The sequence below is a fragment of the Oncorhynchus nerka genome, linkage group LG26 (assembly GCF_034236695.1).
Source record: "Oncorhynchus nerka isolate Pitt River linkage group LG26, Oner_Uvic_2.0, whole genome shotgun sequence".
NCBI lineage: Eukaryota > Metazoa > Chordata > Actinopteri > Salmoniformes > Salmonidae > Oncorhynchus > Oncorhynchus nerka.
In genome coordinates this window covers 14,708,220-14,731,094 of record NC_088421.1, presented here as the reverse complement: position 1 = coordinate 14,731,094, position 22,875 = coordinate 14,708,220, and the positions used below count along the sequence as shown (strand labels likewise).

Here is a 22,875-nt window from a genome sequence, read left to right as displayed (position 1 = left end):
CTTTTTTCTTTACTTAACATTTTTTTCTTAAAACTGCATTGTTGATTAAGGTCTTGTAAGTAAGCATTTCACTGTAAGTTCTACACTTGTTGTATTCGCCGCATGTGACAAATACAATTTGATTTGATGTGTGATTATATTTTTGTTTGTGTAAAATTGCTACTTGTGTGTTCAGTGTTTGTGTATGATGTTAGAGTGTGTGTGCATGGTGTTGCACAATGTGACTCTCCCACAACAATGGTGTGTTTTCCTGCCTTCCTCTCCCAGACTGACCTTGATGTGTCCTTAGATGTCGCCGCCTTGAAGAAACGATGGGGGAAGCAGGAGGGGGATGGGATGATTATTGGCATTGACTGTGCAGGTAGCAGGCATTTGCATTTAGTGTGTGGATGCTATTTTTGCCGTGGAGGACAGTAGTGATTCCCATATCAGGATATCTATCCATTTGTATCACTATGTGTGTTTCAATATTCTCACATTTGCAGACATAAAACAAACATGCTTGTATAAGAGGCGGACAGTATGGAGTGTGTAGGCGATAAAAGTGGGGACTGTGTGTGTGTGTGTGTGTGTGTGTGTGTGTGTGTGTGAGATAATGCCTTATGTAGCTACAATATGTCCGGATGTTTACGATGTGCTTATAGATGTGTAATGTACGTTTTCTATGCCTATATACATTTAGCCTAGATACTGAAGTGAATGTAAATGTGTGGTAAACAGTGTTGTCAGCAATACTACTTTCCAGTTGTAGGCCATAGTATTTGTGGGTTACAGGTTCTGGCCTGAACACTAGTGTAAAGCTGGCTGCTCTAGGCTGATCTTAGCTGCTCCACTGAGTTGAAATAGATGTTAATTCACCACATAATTGTATCGTTGCTTCCTGCTCTTTTGCCTCTCTCTCCCTCCCTCTCTGTTTGTTCCACTCCCTCCCTCCCGCCCTCTCTCTCTCTCTCTTCCTGTACCTCTCTTCCTCTCTCTGTCCTTGTCCTGCAGCTCTCTCCCCCAGCCCAGTCAATTTGTGAATGTGGGCCCTGTCTGATATTTTACATAATTGCCTTACATAAGTAGCCAGCTCAGCTCAGAGCTTGGATGATATTAGCAGAGATGAATATTGCATGAGGAAAGCACTCGTTAAGCGATAATAAGAGGATAGAGATGGGCCCCGCTGTCAGTCTGTCTTAACCCCGCCCCCACTGTTCACTGTTCTGTCAAGCACTGACTCTATTCAGTCTGTACTGTTTGTGTTTGTGTGTTTGTGTGTTTGTGTGAGTGTGTGTGTGTGAGAGTGTGAGTGTGTGTGTGTGTGTGTGTGTGTGTGTGTGAGTGTGTGAGTGTGTGTGTGTGTGTGTGTGTGTGTGTGTGTGTGTGTGTGTGTGTGTGTGTGTGTGTGTGTGTGTGTGTGTGTGTGTGTGTGTGTGTGTGTGTGTGTGTGTGTGTGTGTGTGTGTGTGTGTGTGTGTGTGTGTGTGTGTGTGTGTGTGTGTGTGTGAGTGAAAGTGTGTGAGTGAGAAAGTGTGTGTGTAGCCTATGTACTGTTTGTGAGTGTCTGCTAGAGAGGCAGATTTTGTCATTAGGTGCTTGTGTGTTGTGTTTTCTGCTTTGTTTGCTGAATAAAAGCGGCTCTTGTGACACAAAGGCGCCCAGGTCTTTTAACTGACTGCAGCCCCTGGCATTTGCAGTTCACACTTAGTGTGAATAAACAGGCTTAATTGCAGTCCCTCATTAGAAGGCCCTGGTTGGCAGCAGGGCAGGCTGCAGCTGAATCCTCCCTGTGGGTAGGAGGAGAGGGCACCTCAAGCACCTATTGTACAGCTCTCTGAATTAAAGGATCAAGCATTGCTTTTAGTCTGAAAACCTTTTGTTGTTCTACTGATTATTTTCTTATTTCTAGGGGCCCTTCTCGCCAGTAGAGGTGATTAGGAATCCTGTTGCATGGGTGGGGATTCTGAAGGAGCCCTCAGGCGTTCTATTGTTCTAACCCATATAGCTGTCTTAATGTGCTGATTTGATGTCTGCACAAACCGTATAGAATGCATATTTGGTGGCACTGGGAGAAATGTATACATTTTGAGTAGATTATTAATATGTATGTAAAGTTCACAGATTCTGAAATACAATATTCATGTGATATATGTCCATTTCTCTCTTAGGTGGTGAAAATAGAATACTGTAGTTTTTCTGCATTCGAATGAGATACAATACTATGCAGTCAGTGTATACTAAAATGAGATTGCCACGGACTATACTGTTTATTTCTGCATCAATTCCATAGAAGAAAACCTGAAGGCTAGTTCAGCTATGAACTTTTTAGATGGATCATTTCATGGCACTCCTATTAATGGAATCAGTCCGACACTGCTCTTGTCATGTCAGGTATGTCCAATGAGTGAAGCACTCAACAGAATATTCACATTCAAGTGCTGGGCCCCAAATGATATGAGGATTAGAAAAACCCGTGTTAAGATTCATTGAAAAGATGTACTTGTGATTAAACAATTACCATTCTAATTCGGTATCCACATCACACTCCTATCAGCCATAAATGGAATGGCAAGAACAGGCACTACAGTGCATCAACACATTAATGATAACTGTTGCTAGTTGCAAATGAGAAAATTATCATAAATAACAACAATTAGAAATGATGAAGGTGCTCTGCAAGATGCCTACATAAGGATATCAAATGTTTGTTTTTTAACATAAACTGGTGATGTTTTGTAGTTGATAAATGTCAATAGCTTTTAGCGGTGTTCTCCTAACTGAGAAACATCCCAGTTCTTTGTTTTAACAGAATAATGGAATCTGGACTGGGAATGTGTTCAGTTTCACATGATAATGGCAATGACATTAATGACAGAACAACCAGAAGTCTGAATCAATTATGCATTAAGTTCATAATGTGCTCACTTCCTGTACTAGTATTACATCACAATATATCACAATACACATTACCGCTTCATTACATGAAGATTACATTACATCATACATGAAGGTCACATTGCATTAAGGTTGTTATTTACATCTGACAGCTGACAAGTTATTTCTCTCCCGTTTGATTCAATTATCAACCCTTGGTTGCCTTATGACGCTGTAGTATGTATTAATGGATGCATGTATGAGTCTGTTTTGTGGGTGTTTTGCGCATGCCTGTGTGTGTGTATTTGGGGGATGGGTAGTGATGGAGCAGACAGCCTCAGGTCAATAGTGGTCTCTCTACTGGGGTGAGCTCTGGGCGATGCAGGGTTTCATGGTAACAGAGCTGAGGGGGCTACTGCTTTTAGGAATGGATCCACAATTAAATCAGCCCCTCTTTGAAATGACATTTGTTGATAATGGCTATTGGCTTAATTCAACCCCCGCATGTATTATTTGGCATTTCTCTTGGGCTCTCTCTCTCCCTTTCTTCATCTCTCTCTCTCTCTCTCTCTCTCTGGCTAGTCCTATCCCTCTATCTTTCTCAATGTGTTGTCTCTGGGCTATTATTAGAGTAGACTGGCTGGTGGGAGGAAGACTCTGAACTTAGATGCCTCTTGTCATCTTTTTACTTATTGATTATATTCTGCTTTCCAAGCTTCTGGATGAGTGTGTGTGTGTGTGTGTTTGATTTCAAGCCTGAGTGTTAATGTAGTGTATCCTTCTGTGTTAATGTGGGCCATAGGTGCATAACATGTAAGTGCATTATATTTTGTCATGCGTAGGAGTGTATGCAGTCTACATTAATTATGAATGTGCAAACCCATTATATGTTCAAAAAGTCATAGTGTATTTGTATGTGTGTGTGTGTGTATGTGTGGGGTTAGAGGAGGTGGGAGTGGGTGGGTGTGAGTGCGACCACCCTTTCTGGTAAGGAACATGTTTTACTCTAAACCTCGTTAAATATAGATGGTTATTAATCTTTCATCTGGACCCGTCTGCGTTGGTATCCAGGGAGAAAACCTTAAATACACCCAGCTCTTAGACAATCTCTCTCTTTTCTTCTTCTGCCTTTCCCACTCTCTTTTCCTCTGTCTATCTGTCACATACAAACACCGTCACTAAGACGCTAAACTAAATGCAATAACGCAAGAGTGTGGGTGTTTCTTCAGCTCATTGTTATTCATATTGTGTAACAGTTCTGACTTTAAAGGCCCAGTGCATCAAAATTCTGTTTTAAATTATATTGTACAACAGCTGATGAAACTAACACTGTAAAAGTGTGAAAAAGTCAATGTTATTTCTTGATAGTTGCGGGTTGAAAATACAATCTACACAGGACCTTCTAATCAGCAGGTTTGCATGGGCGGGGAGTTTGGGCTTTCCATGGTGACATCACCATGCACTAAATAACAAAGAGAGTTCCAAACCTCTGTCAATGACAGCTAGTTTTTTGTTCCCCCCTCCCCACTCAAACTACTCCCAGACAGTCCTAGCTAAATTTGTGCTTGAGAAATAGTATATATATATATATATATATATATATATATATATATATATATATATATATATATATATATGATTTTTGCCCATTTTAATGGAAATCTGTTACAGTAAGGTACTTAATTGTTAACCAGAAATGGTTGGATATTGATATAAAAACAACTGCATTAGGCATTTAAAAAAAGTCTAATCATTGAAAACGCTTTTGTTTTCACTGTCTCAAATGTTCTCCCTCCACTGTTTCTAATGGAAGTCGTAACATAACTTTGGTCTAAAATATGATTTAATGAGAGAGAGAAATAGAACTCCAAAATAGACACCACAGTCAGTCTGAGAAGATATACAATCCTGATTCTCGAAGTCCGTGCTCCTCAACAGCACCCCCACGGTATTCTCTTCCTCCTCTCTATCTTCCACCTTTTCCTTCTCCTCGCCCTCTCTCATCAGTCCCTCTCCATCCCTCTCTCCCACACCAATCTCCCAGCTCCAGTAATAGGAGACTTGAAATCAATAGCACATTAGTCTGGCCGGAAACTCCACTGGAATTAAATATGAATGACTGAGATTGCGGCTCTAGCTACATGCTACTGCGAGAGAGTGAGAGAGAGGCATATGGCCCATAGGGGATATGGGGTTTAGCTGAGTTCTCGCCATACAGACCCATTCTCTTAGCCAGCCCCATAGTGAAATTACTGGGGTATCTGTTGTCTTGTTCGGTTGAGAAGCAGTGTGCAGTGATTTGTTGATGTTGTTGTTGTTTACTAGGATCTCCTTTAGCCCATCATAGGCTAATCATCTGTGACATACATGTTTGTACCAATATTGTTTAGGAGGGTCATTTAGTGCTCTATACTGAACAAGGGCTTTGGCGTAGTTGGACAGTGTGAACAGTGAAAGGGCACGTCACAAAGAGGCGACGGCTAAGGAAGCAAGAAGAATCCGCCAGCCCCACCCATCCTCCCGTATCAGAGGCAGCAGCACCATTTCAATATGAAAGAGCCCTGTTCAGTTATGAACAGATTGCATCTTACATTTTCAACATTACCTCTGAGGACAATGTGCCCTCCTTTTCATCAAGCTTTCACATCCATTCTGTGCACTCTCCTAGAAACACTCTCCATATATTTCCTTGTGTCGAGCACCATTTGAATTGCCTGATTTAATATTGTGAAATTAAATTAGTTCCTTTTGCACAGAATGGCTAGATTTTTTATGATGGAAAAGCCTATGTGCGTGTGCAAGGTGCAGCTTGCTGGGTGGATGGATACACTAGAGGTAGGGTGTGGTTAGGCAGAAGCAGACAGAGTGTCTGCTGGGTATACTGTAGGGGATTGGGGGAGCCGTTGCCTCCAGTAAACTAATGCTCTGTAATCATCTACGGGTAGATGTTTTTAGGAGGCGTATTTATCCCATCAGAGATGAAGCAGTTGGTTTGTGACAGATGGTATGATATTGTTCCCCTGTACAGCCCACAAGTACAACCCCTCCCTCTCTCTCTATGACAGATGTAGGGGGAGGAACACAGCCCTCTTCTCTTTTCTTTACATTGATTTGGGTGCTTGGACCCTTAGGGACTGGGAGGGGATGATGGTAATGGGGATGAAGGTTTGGTCGTTTCTTGCTGGTCAGATAAATAATCTATAGAGGGTACGGTCGAGGGAATCGTAAACACATCGCATGCATTATACTGTACAACATTCTGCATGTCCTCCACCATGAAGCACCCTTAAACAAGGCTGGCTTGTGGTAGGCATTAGTGAGGGTAGAACTGTGGATATCCACATAAATCTTGGTTAGTGGGACAGCGATGTAAGCAGCCATGCATGTAATGAAGGCAGGAGAAAGTGGAGCTTCTACTGCTGCTGCTCAGATCGGTGAGTGTGACGCTTCAACCGCAATTTCCCAACACACGTCTTCAACGCCATCCAACATATACTGAAGGCTAAGCTACGGCTCCAGGTTGTTCAACATATCCTGTACCCTGTGTGTGTATACTGAGTACTAGTGCACTGCATTTTGAAATCATTTAGCTAGCATCATGATTTACTTTGTTAAATGGCTCTCTGTCTATTAGCCAAATCTCCAGAAGTGGAGGGATGTGTACTGGCAACTGGGGGATATAGATTTCTGCATTCTACAGTAATTAACCAGATTTGAAAGGATTTTAGCAGTGATTATCCAACCCCCCCCCTGCTTCCCCACCCTCTTAATGGTAGAACAAGTTCCATTAAAGTTCTAACAGCTGTCCGGTGGGGGTGGCAGATGAGGCCTAGTGCTGCACCTCTCCTCTAGCTCCCTGGAGGGTCAGGGCTCAGTCCAGGGGTAGAGGTTAGAGAAAACACTCTCCTGAAGATGCAACGTGTTGATGCCTTTCGAGCCACACAATCAAATAAGCATCTGCCTGCCCCTCGTTATTGATTATAGCTATTGTCATGACGGGTAATTCCTTCATCATCAGTGTTCAGCTTGTGAAGGTGATGGTGAACCTGATACCATTATGCCATCCTTGGTAACACTTGACTTATAGTCAACAGGTGTAATGCTTCATTACTTGTTATAGACGTATGAGCCTGTCTTATTATGTTTAATTTCTTTGCATTTGTTGTTTCTTGATTTAGTTTCGTACATGTAGCCAATTATACAGAATCTATGTATATTGATAAACCTTTTAGCATGTAATTTTCACATGTTTGTTTTCCTCCCCCAACATGTGGTTTTGCTAAATTGTGAGAGCTTTCATATGTAAAAACACTAGAGGTTTGTTCTTCCTTTTCTCCCCCTCAGCACTTAATATCGTAAAAGCCTTTTTATGGCTGCTGAAGTAATGTCCTGGAGCTGGGCCACAGTGAGCAAGTGGTTAATGATTTTAATGGGACCCCCCCCCCTCTCTCTCCAGGCCGGTAGGGAGAGGTAGAGGGGAGGGGGTGGAGATGGGGCGTGCTCTGGGCATGGGCACGTGGTGGGCGAGCAGGTGGATGACGGGCAGCTGAGAAGTGGATTCTGGGGGAGGGGAAGTGACATCCATTTTGAAGGACTCTTGGGGTTGTGAGAAACCCCTGACAAAAAGCTAAGCCCATCTGGAAGTGAGGTGGGGGCTGTTGTGTGAAAGAGATCCAGTGGGTGGTGTCTGACACGCTCTCTTTTGTTCTTTGGTAATGCAGTAGGGATGGAAGGGGTGGGGGGCTCTCTCGGCTGTGGGGGAGGGGCAGCAACTCGAACAATAGTGCCGGTCTAGGAATTGAAAGCCTTCGATGAACAGAGGAGGGCTAAGGAGGAGAGAAAAGAAGGAGGCTAGAGAGGTGGGAAGAATAGAGCAGGCGTAGGTACTGTCGACTGACAGTATTAATCATTGCTATGTGAACAAACACAATGCAAGGGCACCACAATGTCACTGCCAAACATTCGAGCGCTTCATAAAATTGTTGATTATTGTGTATTTGTATTGTATTTGCTAGACATTCTACTGCACTGTTGGAGCTAGTAACATAAACATTTCACTGCACCTGCTATAACACCTGCAAATCTGTGCACGCGACCAATAAACTTTGATTGGATACTAACATTTAATTCCCAAATATGACATCAGCGTGATATTTATAGATTTGTCTGGACAGTGTCTCTAAGCTTGATGGTAATGATGGCTGCATTGTAGTGGGCAAGATGCTTTTATGTAATATCAAATTAAATGTCCAATTAGTAATGTGTTCTGACTTACCAATGGGGAAAAGGATCATGATGATCTACATTGTCTGGTTGTCATGACAGAAGCTCATAGTGGTCTACATTGTCTGGTTGTCATGATGCAAGCTCATAGTGGTCTACATTGTCTGGTTGTCATGATGCAAGCTCATAGTGGTCTACATTGTCTGGTTGTCATGATGCAAGCTCATAGTGGTCTACATTGTCTGGTTGTCATGACAGAAGCTCATCGTGGTCTACATTGTCTGGTTGTCATGATGGAAGCTCATAGTGGTCGACATTGTCTGGTTGTCATGATGGAAGCTCATAGTGGTCGACATTGTCTGGTTGTCATGATGGAAGCTCATAGTGGTCTACATTGTCTGGTTGTCATGATGGAAGCTCATAGTGGTCTACATTGTCTGGTTGTCATGACAGAAGCTCATCGTGGTCTACATTGTCTGGTTGTCATGACAGAAGCTCATAGTGGTCTACATTGTCTGGTTGTCATGATGCAAGCTCATAGTGGTCTACATTGTCTGGTTGTCATGATGGAAGCTCATAGTGGTCGACATTGTCTGGTTGTCATGATGGAAGCTCATAGTGGTCGACATTGTCTGGTTGTCATGATGGAAGCTCATAGTGGTCTACATTGTCTGGTTGTCATGATGGAAGCTCATAGTGGTCTACATTGTCTGGTTGTCATGATGGAAGCTCATAGTGGTCTACATTGTCTGGTTGTCATGACAGAAGCTCATCGTGGTCTACATTGTCTGGTTGTCATGACAGAAGCTCATAGTGGTCTACATTGTCTGGTTGTCATGATGCAAGCTCATAGTGGTCTACATTGTCTGGTTGTCATGATGCAAGCTCATAGTGGTCTACATTGTCTGGTTGTCATGACAGAAGCTCATAGTGGTCTACATTGTCTGGTTGTCATGACAGAAGCTCATCGTGGTCTACATTGTCTGGTTGTCATGATGGAAGCTCATCGTGGTCGACATTGTCTGGTTGTCATGATGGAAGCTCATAGTGGTCGACATTGTCTGGTTGTCATGATGGAAGCTCATAGTGGTCTACATTGTCTGGTTGTCATGATGGAAGCTCATAGTGGTCTACATTGTCTGGTTGTCATGATGGAAGCTCATAGTGGTCTACATTGTCTGGTTGTCATGATGGAAGCTCATATTAGTCTACACTGTCTGGTTGTCATGATGGAAGCTCATTGTGGTTTACATTGTGATTGTCATGATGGAAGCTCATAGTGGTCTACATAGTCTGGCTCAGTGCCTCTTGACCACCTGAGAAAACACATTACAAATACAATACCTAGGCTCTCACAATGTCTAATGCACACATGTCATTCTTCATTCTCAGGACAACCATGGTAGAGAAAGGTATAGTGTGGGCATTGTAGTGGAAGCAGTGGACCTACATAGAAGAGAGAGAGAAAGTGAGATTAATTTGTCTTCATTAACATGGTCTCTGGCCCAGACTCCTGCCTGCTGTTAGCACTGAGCCTGCCTGCTACCCTGCTCTACTCTGAGAGAGGTTGGTTCCATGCACACACAAATCCCCAAGATGTCTGTCCTTCCTCTGCTACAGCTCCAGCCTCTGTCTGTCATTCTGTCATTCAAGGTTCATTTATCCACCCCCTCACCCCCCCCCCCCCCCTCTCTCTCTCTTTCTCTCTCCGTCTCTCATTTTTCATAAACCTCCATACACCCCAATATTCATCTGGCATCTTGCAGACAGAGCAGAGCGGGAGCTGAGTACCTGCAGCAGCATGCCAGGCAGGATGCTTTCCCTGGTGCTGAATTGGTGGACCATGGGGAAGAGGGAGAGTGAGGAGGGGTGGAGGTGGGGTTGCAGCAGGCAACTATTTGGTTATACTTTACTGATGGAGGAGATGGGGGTGGGGAATGAAGGCAGACAGAGCGGAGGGAGTGGTTTTACAGTAAATTGACAAGTGGTTCCTGTGGAGAAGGATCAATAAGAGAAGGAGAGAAGGATGGAGAAAGAGAGGGAGAGAGATACATAAAACAATACTTACCTTACTAGCTCTGACTTTGCTGAGAGCTACTTTGAGGAAGCATGTACTTACTATGACTGGGACATGTGGTTGTCCCACCTAGCTATCTGAAGATGAATGGACTAACTGTAAGTCGCTCTGGATAAGAGCTTCTGCTGAATGACTCAAATGTCAAATGTAAATACAATAATGCATTGATTCATTTCCCATTTAGTGTTACCTGCTCATTTCAATTTGAGATGAAAGATGGACCAGCTATAAGACATCAGGGACAACCCTGTGGGGACACATTGTGTCCTGAACTTTGGTGTACCTCCTTTTCATTTGCTTCATTGTAAGTAATTTGATTCCATTTGAAAGGAGGCCATCTCCTTTGGGTCTTAATTAAGACCAACGTTTGTTGTCTATCTACTGAAAGGCTACAAAGAAAATCAGAAACTGCAAGATAACGCTACAATCAGAGTCTGTCACTACAGTGCTAGTTCTGTTGAGCACCATGGACCACGAAATCAGAAATCAGAAAGAATCATGAATCTGAAGACCCGCCCTTCTTAGAGAAGAGGCTTGGGCCCTACCCCTTTCCCCACAATCATGGTGAACATCTCCCTCTGCTGGTCAACAGTTAGTAAAGCACCCTTGCTGAAGGGAGAGGCAGCATTTTGCCTCCTGGCTGACGAGGGAAATGTGATACAGTATATTACATAGATTCCCTCCAAGAGGGGATAATGGAATAAACATGAAATACTTGAGCATGTTTTGAAAATGAATGTGAGGTAAACATATGCTGCTGCTGTAGAGATGCACCTAGAGGAACTAACCATTTAGGGGATGGGCATATGATCATAATACATATTCATCCCAAATATGAACACACTATCCTTGTGTAGTGTGAAGAGTATTCTAATGCACACAACATTATCGAGGTAGATAAATTATTTAAAAGGTGTAAATTAGTACACCACAATGTAGCACCGCTGAATTATAGGGCCAGTACACATCCTCTTAGATAGAGGTTGTAGGCACATGCCAGACATAATTAACAGGATTAGATCTACTTAATCAAATGACGAATGAAATGGCTCCCTCCCTGGTAAAAGACAGATTATTCTTTTCAGCAATTGGATTAGTTGACCGCCGGGTGAGGAAAAGGGGAATCAGACGACAGTCATCTGTCTGGTTGACACAGGCCTAGGTCTATTGGCTCAAAAAAGCCTAGCAGTTGAACAGTAGTCTATAAATCTATTTAATCCCTAGCCGGCTAGCCTAGTACTTCACAACCCAACCTTTTCTCTTGATAGCATTGCTTGATAGTTTACCATCCTCTTCAACCTCCTTGAGCTAAAACATATTGACCTTGTTCAGGTGCCACCTGCCTGCTGTGTTGCACCTGCCTGCTGTGTTGCACCTGCCTGCTGTGTTGCACCTGCCTGCTGTGTTGCACCTGCCTGCTGTGTTGCACCTGCCTACTGTGTTGCACCTGCCTACTGTGTTGCACCTGCCTACTGTGTTGCACCTGCCTACTGTGTTGCACCTGCCTACTGTGTTGCACCTGCCTACTGTGTTGCACCTGCCTACTTGCATCACTGCAGATTTCCCAATTCCCCAATGGGTGCATAAAAACAAAAAAATGGCCTACTGCAGATCCATATCTGTATTATAGGCCTGTAATATATGCAGTGTGATTTATGAATTTATGCATTAATTGTAGTGTTTTGCTTTTGTTTTGACAGGTAGCTAGGGCCTTGACGTTGTGTTTTTCACTTGGTATACATGTTGAACTAAAGTAGGTCTCGCTGTTCAGCAAACGTCCTCAGTTTTCACACTAATGAAACCCCAACTGTTGAGGATATGGGCCATTCGCGGGCGTGTGACAGCGTTACTGAAACCGGTCAGGTGAGAATTTTGAATGCACTGCGGACGATCCCATACAACACAACCTTGTATTTCTGCTTCCAACCACTAGGAGGAACACTGGGATAGGCACCGTGGCGTGGTGATACAAGGAAGCGAACTCCAGCAGGACAACAAACGTATCGAAGTGCAGGAGTGTGTGAGAGAGAGAATAGTTCGAAGACTACACTAAATGGGGACGCGAAATGGCATCTTCAACCAACGAGAGGAGGGCATTTGCTCACAAAATTAATCGGTGAGACTCATAATTTGTATGTACTCTGTAGGACAGCTAGTTCGCGTGACATGACGGACATACCGAGTAGTGCAGGATTTAAGGGCATCACTGATCGTAAACCGCGCAGACTGAATAGGAACTGAGACAGACGGAGGCCAGTCTATTGTTCAGCATATGGACTTCGAATTAAATGTGAATTTATCATTCACCCTGCCATTGTTTAGAAAACTAAAACGATTTTTCATAACTTGCGATTGTTTCTTTGTTGCACACACAGATAACGTTAACTAGATCACAGTTCTCCTTTTGCTGGTAGGCTGACACTCGAGCCATCAAACATGTTGGCTACTAGTTACCTAAATTACTGTATTTTACATTATCTTGAGGAGCCACAGGTAAAATGGATTAAAAAAACTATACTTGGTAGTTATCTAGTCATACCAGCCGTTGAGTTCGCTTTCCCGTCGACCTGTGGGATAACAAGGCGTGGGTTGGGTTACTCTAATATTGTTGCGCTGCAAATTAACTCAGCTTGATCCTCTGTGCTGTCACTCCTAGTTCAAGTCATACTGTGTAGAACTCTTCCTGGGGATAGGTCTGTAGATGGAACTGAAACGTTCCATTCGTCTAGTTCTTATGGAGTTCTGCTACACAATGAAATCAGAAGTAGGCAAGACGGAGTTCCCCTTTTCCTGTGGAAAAGTCAAGTAGCCGAGGACAGTATCTTTATTATTATCCACAGAGTTAGATCAGACCTATAGCCGAACTATCACCTTGCATAACATGATGCATTTTCCTGTTCCACCATTGTTGAGTTCATACTTGTGTTCATCAAAGTCTTGATCAGGGAACGGCATGCTAAGCCATTGTTGCATGGTGGGTGGGTATAGGCAATACATGGTAGTACATGCTAATAGCAGGTGTCATTCCGCCACGCCCCGTCACACACAAACACACACTTTCAGAAAAAAAGCACTAGCCTAGCTGTTCACCTTGCAGCCTTCATAGAATCGTCTGAGAACCTCCTTCATATTATGGGTGCGTGGCCCTTGGAGGCTCCTGAGAGCAGACTGGATATTTTATTAGAGACATGCAGGTGAACATGTCACATCAAAACCAACAGGGAGGAAATCTCAATGACATCTTGGAATGTCAGCAGTCCAGTCCGAAACAGTTAACACCTCAACAGGCCCGTACCTTGTGTCTCGTATTATGACTTTCCGACTGGCCCAACCAGACTTATTATACTCACTATGGTATGTACCCATGTTTCTCACTCTCACGTGATTATCATATTGAGTTAGCCTAGCTAATGGTGAATGGTGCTGTTCCCTCTGAATGTTGACTGGCAGCCTACTAGTTCAAATTGTAGCAGCTAACCTACTACTAGGCTATTGCCTAACTTAGTAGTAACCGAGTAGAGTGCTGAATTCAACAGCTTAGGCCTAATCATTGCTACAGTTTCTCCTCTCTCCCCAACTCTGTTATCGTCCAGTCCTTTCTCTCTCCCTCTCCTCAGTGGGAGCCAGTCCATTGTATCGGTTCAGGATGCAGGAAAGGGTGTGACAGGGTGTTCCGTCTATTACCCTTGGAGGCGATAGCTTTTCCTTTATCCTGTCTAAAGTGGGGATTGGAAAAGGTAGCACATTTTAATGGTAGAACAACACTATCACAAACATATTGTTGTGACTGACGCCTCTGTCAAAAGATTGTTGTAGAGTTCCAGCTTAAAAGGGTTGTGTGATTTGGGGTATCAGAGTTATTTCTGGGGGGGGGGGGGGTGTAGAATGTCATGGGGGGAAATGACATTTGAGGGTCACCTTTTGAAGCAGAGAGCAGTAGCATTTAACATGTGGAATGAAGACATAGTTTGACCACAGCGACCGTGACCAGGGAATTCCGGAAGCGTTATGTGTGCGTGCAACTGTGCATGTCTGTGTGGGAGAGTCTGAGAGTATGAGATGGCCAGTCCGTTATAAGGTTGTGGAAGAGCAGCTGCATGCTGTGTCTCTGAGAGGATTGGGGGCCTAGTTTGACTTTGTCCCCCCTCTCCAAGCCTCCCATTTGCTATTAGTCTATAAAGGCCCAGGCCAGGGGCAGTGAGAGAGTTATGGCTCTCTGCCTGGTTTCTGTACTAGGCCCACCGCTCCTCTCTTCTCCCACAGATCCGGCTTGACTCCCATTCACAACAGCTGCTGGCATTCAGCACTGCTTCTAGTACCAGCTGCTGGGGACTGCGTAGTGGGGAGAGAATGGATAGCATACATGGCTGCTCACATCTGATAAGAAGTCAAAACTGGAAAGCTATTATGAAATCTAAGGCAGGCACATAATTATGTATAAAACACATCCATCTAGCATTACGTCTGGGAGTAGCCTACATATTCATAATGGTTTAAAGCAGGGTTAACTCTGGGTTATCAGCAGCAAGGGTTTTGTTTGGCTTATGTTAATTTGCTTATTTGCATGTGCATGATAATGGTGAGGCAATTCGATTTTTGGCACCTCGCTGGAGAGATTTTAGCTGAGTGTCTAGATTATGGAGCATATTTGCATACGAATCTTAACGCGTGCAAGTTTGGACATCAAATTAGTAGTTGAGTTGTACTCAATTTAGTTGTACTCTTTATCCACTGACAGAAGGATTGCTATTCTGGTATTTATTATGTCTAGACTTGTTTCTATTTGGCTTCCTGAAGATACAGCTGTGAATGAAAAACCGTTTTTCCCCTGTTTGAGCGTAACTGAACTCTACCGTTTCCTGTCCGTCTCTGTCAGGACGGTGGCTGCAGAGGTCAGGAAGCAGGTATCCAGAGAGTACGGCTCCCCTCAGCTGTCCAAAAAACGAGGAGCACACCAACCTGTAAGTAGCAGTGTGTTTTCTGTTTTTAGGTATATCACCTTGTCTTAGGTCAAACATGAGGATGGACTTTCTACGGATGAGTTGAATTTACTGCTTTGGAAACAAACAACTTTTAAGGAGGTCATCAACCACTTAGGATGTCATCTACTTGTGTATAAAAAGGCGAGCTCCGCAGTGCTCTCATTGAAGTGGAGCCAGTGTCTATGTATATGACTTGCCTAGTTAAATAAAGGTTACATAAAAAGGTGTGTCAAAAGTAGGCGACGTAGGCGAAGTAGGCGACGTAGGCGACGAGGCGAAGTAGGCGACGTAGGCTTTATCACTCATATTATCCATCTCTCTTCTTTGCTCACCATCTCGGTGTGGCCTGTAGCTTGTGGTCCTGGTGGAATGTTCAGGTGTATGAATATAATGCTTCTCCGGGGCTGCGTTCAGAACATAACTGTTACATTGAACAGAAACGGTGCTCTACTGAACGACCAGTTGAGGTTCAAAATGCACCGCTGCCCTTTTTAAATATGTCACTCATTGCTTCAAGGCACACCCACCGAACGGGTCAAACCTATCTCGGTCTGTTCAAGGAAACGTGTCGCTCAGTACAAACTGTTCCGCAAACGTTCAAGCAAACGGAATGCACCTCAGGTATTGATTGTTGTGTGTTATTGATTGATTGGTTGTCAGGTGCCGTTGACAGAGGTGGTGGAGCCTGTGGACTATGAGGAGTATGTGAGTAGCCACGCCCCTGGGGCGGAGCCTGGCCCCCTCAGACAGCTGATGGAGTTCCCCCCAGATGACCTGGAGCTCCTCCTGCAGGACAGGGAGTGTACTACACTGAAGCCCCCTCTGCCCGAGGAGGAGTGAGTCACACTAACACACATACTATGTACATTATTTACAGTACACACAGCAGTGTTTCCCCTATCATTATGGCCCCTTGCTTAGCTCTGTTTCCACCTGCCTAAAAGAGTTTGGCTTCAATGGGTTTCAAATGGTCATTTTGGAGACAGGGGCCTGGATGTTGTGTTGAATTCCTTTGTGCCCCGCCTAGAAAATAATCTAGAGGGTAAGACTGACACACACATGCTCACACACATAACTAGCACTTCTTGACACACTTTACACAGCATTGTCATTCTACTGGACTGGCAGAACACCCTGTACCTTTCTTATGCCATTGTAATATTTATGTCATACTATATAATTCATGTGTTTTTTCCACAGCACCTTTGACCCAAGAGTGAGAGATGCCTTGGCTGTCTACACAGATGACTGGTTGATCATTCAGAGGAAGTGAGTGTCCCTCTATCATGTGTTCCATGCCTCTCTCTTTTCCATTCCTTTATCCACATTGATTTACAATTGATTTGGTTGCAATGGTGCCCATGATGTGCATTATCTCTGTGATTAAAAGATGAGGATAATGTATTTTGTCTTGTCTGTAGGTATCAGCGTTATAGTACAACCCACACCCCCCACAACTCTGAGCGCCAGAGGGAGAGGCAGCGAGGGCTGGTTAAGCAGACCTTTGAACTGGACGAGGCTGCGGCCACTGACCGCCAGGATGACCAGGACGATGCTAAGCGGCGGTCAGTCTCTCTGGATGACACGCCCCGGGGTAGCTGGGCCTCCAGTATTTTTGACCTGAAGAACTCGTCGCCGGACGCCCTGCTGCCCTCGGTGCTAGAGCGCACAGCTGCAGAGGACATGGACCGCCGCAACGCTGAGGCCCGCCTGCAGGGGCGCCACTCTGACCTGCTGGGGCTCTTCCCTCCTCCCGACGAGGTCAGTCCCAAATAATAATATTATCATCCATTCACTATTCACTTCTGTTCGGCTCAGTTGTTGCTCAGCATGTGTTGCTGAAGTGCTAGCTGACTTTGTGTAGAATGATATAGCTATAACATAGAAAGCTATGGAAACTATATCAAAACTTAATTATATATATATATAAAATATAAAAATGTTTCAAAGTTAATTACATGTAGATTCTGTTGCTGAAAATCAGGCAGTTCCACCATAGACATTGAACCATATCAATGAAGTGGATGTACAGTACCATGGCCTTCTCCCCAGCCATGTGACCATCTGTTTGTGTATCTTGCCTCTAGGGCTGGGCGATATGGCCAAAATATAATATTAAGGTATTTGAAAAATATATAATGTTTTTTGGGTATTTGACGTTATTTTATGTTTTTGATTAATTAAAGTTCTACATTTGCTTTAAATAGTGTGTGACCCTAGGGTGGCAACACATACAGTTCATTTGGAAAGTATTCAAACCCCTTCACTTTTTCCACATTTTGTTACGTTACAGCCTTCTAAAATGTATTAAATTAAATTTAAAAATGTTCCTCATCAGTTTACACACAATAACCCATAATGACAAAGAGAGAACATTGTTTTTGAAATTTTTGTAAGTGTATTAATATATAAGTATTAAGACCCTTTGCTATAAGACTAGAAATGTCGCTCAGGTGCATCCTGTTTCCATTCATCATCCTTGAGATGTTTCTACAACTTGATTGTGGTCCCCATTTTGAAAATTCAATTGATTGGATATGATTTGGAAAGGCACACACCTGTCTATATAAGGTCCCACAGTTGACAGTGCCAAGCAATGAGGTCGAAGGAATTGTCGGTAGAGCTCCGAGACAGGATTGTGTCACAGTGCCCTCCATCATTCTTAAATGGAAGAAGTTTGGAATCACCAAGACATTTCCTAGAGCTGACCGCCCAGCCAAACTGAGCAATCGGGGGAGAAGGGCCTTGTTCAGGGAGGTGACCAAGAACCTGATGGTCCTTCTGACAGAGCTCCAGAGTACCTCTGTGGAGATCACATAACCTTCCAGAAGGACAACCATCTCTGCATCACTCCACCAATCAGGCCTTTATAGTAGGGTGGCCAGACAAAAGCCACTCCTCAGTAAAAGGCACATGACAGCCCGCTTAGAGTTTGCTAAAAGCCACCTAAAGACTCTCAGACCATGAGAAACAAGATTCTCTGGTCTGATGAAACCAAGATTGAACTCTTTGGCCTGAATGCCAAGCGTCACATCTGGAGGAAACCTGGCACCATCCCTACGGTGAAGCATGGTGGTGGCAGCATCATACTGTGGGAATGTTTTTCAGTGGCAGGGACTGGGAGACTAGTCAGGAAAGAGGGAAAGATGAACAGAGCAAAGCATAGAAGGATCCTTGATGAAAATCTGCTCTGGACCTCAGACTGGGGTGAAGGTTCACCTTCCAACAGGACAATGACCCTAAGCACACAGCCAAGACAATTCAGGAGTGGCTTTGGGACAAGTCTCTGAATGTCCTTGAGTGACCCAGCCAGAGCCCGGACTTGTACCCGATCGAACATCTCTGGAGAGACCTGAAAATAGCTGTGCAGTGACACTCCCTATCAAACCTGACAGAGCTTGAGAGGATCTGGAGAGAAGAATGGGAGACACTCCCCAAAAACAAGTATGCCAAGCTTGTTGTGTCATACCCAAGAACACTCAGGCTGTAATCCTGAGTGTAAGTCCAGGGGTTTGGATACTTTCCTGAAAGCACTGTACATTCTAAGTAATTTCAATGGGTCTTTCTCCATTCTGATTGTTTTACACTTCTATTCAACTTCAACCAATTATTTCCATCAATTTCTGCACTCATTTGAGAATTTCCACACTACCACGTAGGGCTGCATGATATGGGCAAACGATCTAGGCCTTATGTTTTACAAAATGTTACAATTGCACTTGTGTGAACATTAAAAAACAATTACATGTGTTTTTTATTTTTTTAACTAAGCAAGTCTGTTAAGAACAAATTCTTATTTACAATGACGGCCAAACCCGGACGACACTGGGCCAATTGTGTGCCACCCTATGGGACTCCCAATCATGGCCGGATGTGATACAGCCTGGATTCGAACCAGGGACTGTAGTGACACCTCTTGCACTGAGATGCTGTGCCTTAGATCGCTGCGCCACTCGGGAACTGTTGGAGTCATGGAAATGGAATGATTATTCTAATTCTGTAGTTTGAATATGATAGTGGCACTTTGAATACAAAGTGTTGTTTGACATGACAATGAATGAAAAATGCAAGGGAGGAGTTATTGTGACGGAGTAGGAACCAAATTGTTTGGTAAGTGTTTCCTAGGGGACCCTATAATCTTTGGCTACTTTGAATGTTTTAATTTAGCTACTTCATGTAGTTAACATTCATGCTTCGCTTTTTCCTCTTTGATTTAGAAGATACTGTTGCACAGACAACATGCTGATTGAGGTATACACCATCCCTGGTATTATCGGGCTGTATAGCTAGTTATGTTTGTTCTGATTCAGTACAGTTATTAGCCAGTTAACTAGTGATTAGCGTTAGCGACTAACGTAATTTAGGTCCAACTTGCTATAAGAAAAGACAAACGAGATGTCTTAGATGTAAGAAACACAAAATAATAGTGTAATTCTGGAACCCTAGTTCATTTATATTAAGAAGCAAATAGAAAACCACATCGATGTCATCAACATTGTCATTACGAGCATTTCGCTACGCCTGCAATAACATCTGCTAACTTCTGTGCCATTCTGTGTACTTCTGGCCCTTCTTTGGACACTGTTAACTATGCCATACAACTCTCCTTCCGTGGCCTCCAACTGCTCTTAAATGCAAGTAAAACTAAATCCATGCTCTTCAACCGATCGCTGCCCACACCTGCCCGCCCATCCAGCATCACTACTCTGGACGGTTCTGACTTAGAATATGTGGACAACTACAAATACCTAGGTGTCTGGTTAGACTGTAAACTCTCCTTCCAGACTCACATTAAGCATCTCCAATCCAAAATTAAATCTAGAATTGGCTTCCTATTTCGCAAACAAAGCAACAAAGCATCCTTCACTCATGCTGCCAAACACCCTCGTAAAACTGACTATTGTATAAATAAATTGGATGCAGTCTATCACAGTGCCATCTGTTTTGTCACCAAAGCCCCATATACTACCCACCACTGCGACCTGTACGCTCTCGTTGGCTGGCCCTTGCTTCATACTCATCGCCAAACCCACTGGCTCTAGGTCATCTACAAGTCTTTGCTAGGTAAAGCCCCACCTTATCTCAGCTCACTGGTCACCATAGCAGCACCCACATGTAGCACGCTCTCCAGCAGGTATATTTCACTGGTTACCCCCAAAGCCAATTCCTCCTTTGGCTGCCTTTCCAGTTCTCTGCTGCCAATGACTGGAACGAACTGCAAAAATCACTGAAGCTGGAGACTCATATCTCCCTCACTAGCTTTAAGCACCAGCTGTCAGAGCAGCTCACAGATCACTGCACCTGTACATAGCCCATCCAACTACCTCATCCCCATACTGTTATTATTATTTTTTCTTCTCCTTTGCACCCCAATATCTCTACTTGCACATTCATCTTCTGCACATCTATCTCTCCAGTGTTCAATTGCTATATTGTAATTACTTTGCCACTATGGCCTATTTATTGCCTTACCTCCCTTTTTTCTTACCTCATTTTCACACAATGTATATAGACTTTTTCTACTGTATTATTGACTGCATGTTTGTTTATTCCATGTGTAACTCTGTTGTATGTGTCGCACTGGTTTGCTTTATCTTGGCCAGGTCGCAGTTGTAAATGAGAACTTGTTCTCAACTACCTGGTTAAATGAAGGTGAAGTAAAAAAAAATATGTGTATGTGCTCAAAACATATTTTGCATGTGCTGCATTGACCATGCAGACGGAACATAAGTGTCTTGTGGTCGAAGAACAACAAATGCGCTCCATGTGTGACGGGGAGGGGCTAGATCTCTGTGGAACGCGGCACGGAGAGAGAACTCGAGAAGCGGAGTAAACTATACAAATGGACGTTACACACGGCGTATCACATTTAACAAACAAAACATTCAAATACCGTTAGAGAAGGTAAAGTAAACGCCCAAACCGGTCCGTGCATCAATACCGGTATACCGTTTACCGCCCAGCCCTACTCTGTCTCCTTCTCACGCTCTCTCCCTCCTTCGTTATGTCTGTGTACACACTACTGTGGTGTCTGTGTCAACGTTGCCATGGCGTCTGGCTGTGTAAATGTTGCCGTCCTGTTTATGTTCTCACGGCTATGTGTGTGTTGTCTGACAGGATGAGGCTGTGGAGAGATGTTCTGTCCCAGAGGTCCCCAAAGAACACTGTGGTCAGAGGATCATGGTCAAGTGTCTGTCCCTCAAGTGAGTGACCACCTGTCTGTCCTTACCGTTCCTAAAAAGATCTTTGTCGGTCACTCTTTCACTTATACCCTGGTCACTCTTTCACTTATACCCTTTCCACACTAATGTAAAGTGCTGAGTCACAGTTCAGGTCAGCACAATAGTAAATACATTTGGGCATTTTATTAATTGATCAATCATATTTCCTTCTCATCCAAACACATGTGCTTTTTGTACCCCCTACAGATTTGAAATAGAAATTGAGCCAATATTTGGGACCCTCGCTCTCTATGATGTCAAGGAAAAGAAAAAGGTACTCATGAGTTTTCTAGAAATGTTTAGACTGTGTACATATAGAGCATGTTTATTTTTGAATGATCATATTATGCTTATGTCATGCTGAGCTCAAGCTTTGACTGATTGCATTATTCTAATGATTGCATTATTGATTGCATTATTCTAATATTCTAGCTCTTACTATGCCTCAAAGGTCTTGTGCTTTAAATCTCAGAGTCAAAACGGAATTAATATCCCTTGACATTCATCTCCTCCCTCTCCCAGATCTCAGAGGACTTCCACTTTGACCTGAACTCCGATCAGATGAAGGGCTTGCTGCGCCTCCACACGCCCCACACAGCCATCTCCACCCTAGCCCGCTCAGCCATCTTCTCCATCACGTACCCCTCTGCAGACATCTTCCTGGTCATCAAGGTACTGGACATAGGGCCACTAGGGGGGGCACATACATAGTCCAGAGAAGGCTCTATGTCACATTACAAACTACTGACACTCTGTAGGACTGTGTCTTGGTCTGGTCACATGTTCAGGAGAAAACCCCTAGTCCTGTCCATATGAACTGTTAAAGATAAAATATTTTGTATCTTCTATCCACCTACCACAATGTTTTTTAGGTGTGATCTGAATTACACAGCAAATTCTCCGCTGTTAAATAAACACTGAGTGTTAAATTTAACTCTGTTCAAGTGACAATACGTTTCCACACTTTTCGGTGTGAAATTAACACTTTGCTTAGTGTAAAGCCTTATTTGCATATTTCCCTGTGTGCCTTACCTTTCGTGTGAGTTGTAGAGTTACCACCCATGACTGTATTTGTTAGTGATCAAGACATGGCTGTTGCCTTCATTCATTTTCAGTCCTGTAGCCTTCACTAAGTGAGATCCCATATGTTATCATTAAAATTACATTATTGAAGACAACACAATCCATATTTTATAAGCCTTATTTTGAGGGCCTACTTTACCCTAATACAGTGGCCTGCAACTCATGATTTATACAGGCCACATCAGGTGTGCAAGTCAAATATTTTTGGGGTACGATATATATTTTGTTTTTACAAAACATACACATACAAATGACAGCACAAAACATACGAAACCGTATCTTTGAACGCGACCCAGTCGTTTGTTATAAATGTTCTTGCTTGCTAGCCAACTGTGGCTGACTTGCAGTCATGTCATCAAGGAGCAGCCAGAATAACAGCAGAGTAGCTGCATTTGTTTAAGCTGTTTTCTAGTGGCCATTTATTTAGATACATC

General features: G+C 43.5%; 1 protein-coding gene across 1 annotated transcript in view; it reads left to right on the top strand.

Moving 5' to 3' along the window:
• The first annotated feature begins 12,103 nt into the window (after positions 1 to 12,103).
• Positions 12,104 to 22,875, top strand: part of LOC115103506 (dedicator of cytokinesis protein 7-like) — a 42,589-nt gene continuing 31,817 nt past the window's right edge. Inside the window, 8 exon segments of the mRNA XM_065010130.1 lie at positions 12,104 to 12,271; positions 15,032 to 15,116; positions 15,798 to 15,973; positions 16,338 to 16,406; positions 16,559 to 16,898; positions 21,255 to 21,340; positions 21,566 to 21,632; positions 21,881 to 22,030. Coding sequence (XP_064866202.1) covers positions 12,222 to 12,271; positions 15,032 to 15,116; positions 15,798 to 15,973; positions 16,338 to 16,406; positions 16,559 to 16,898; positions 21,255 to 21,340; positions 21,566 to 21,632; positions 21,881 to 22,030 — 1,023 coding nt within the window. The 5' untranslated portion in view covers positions 12,104 to 12,221.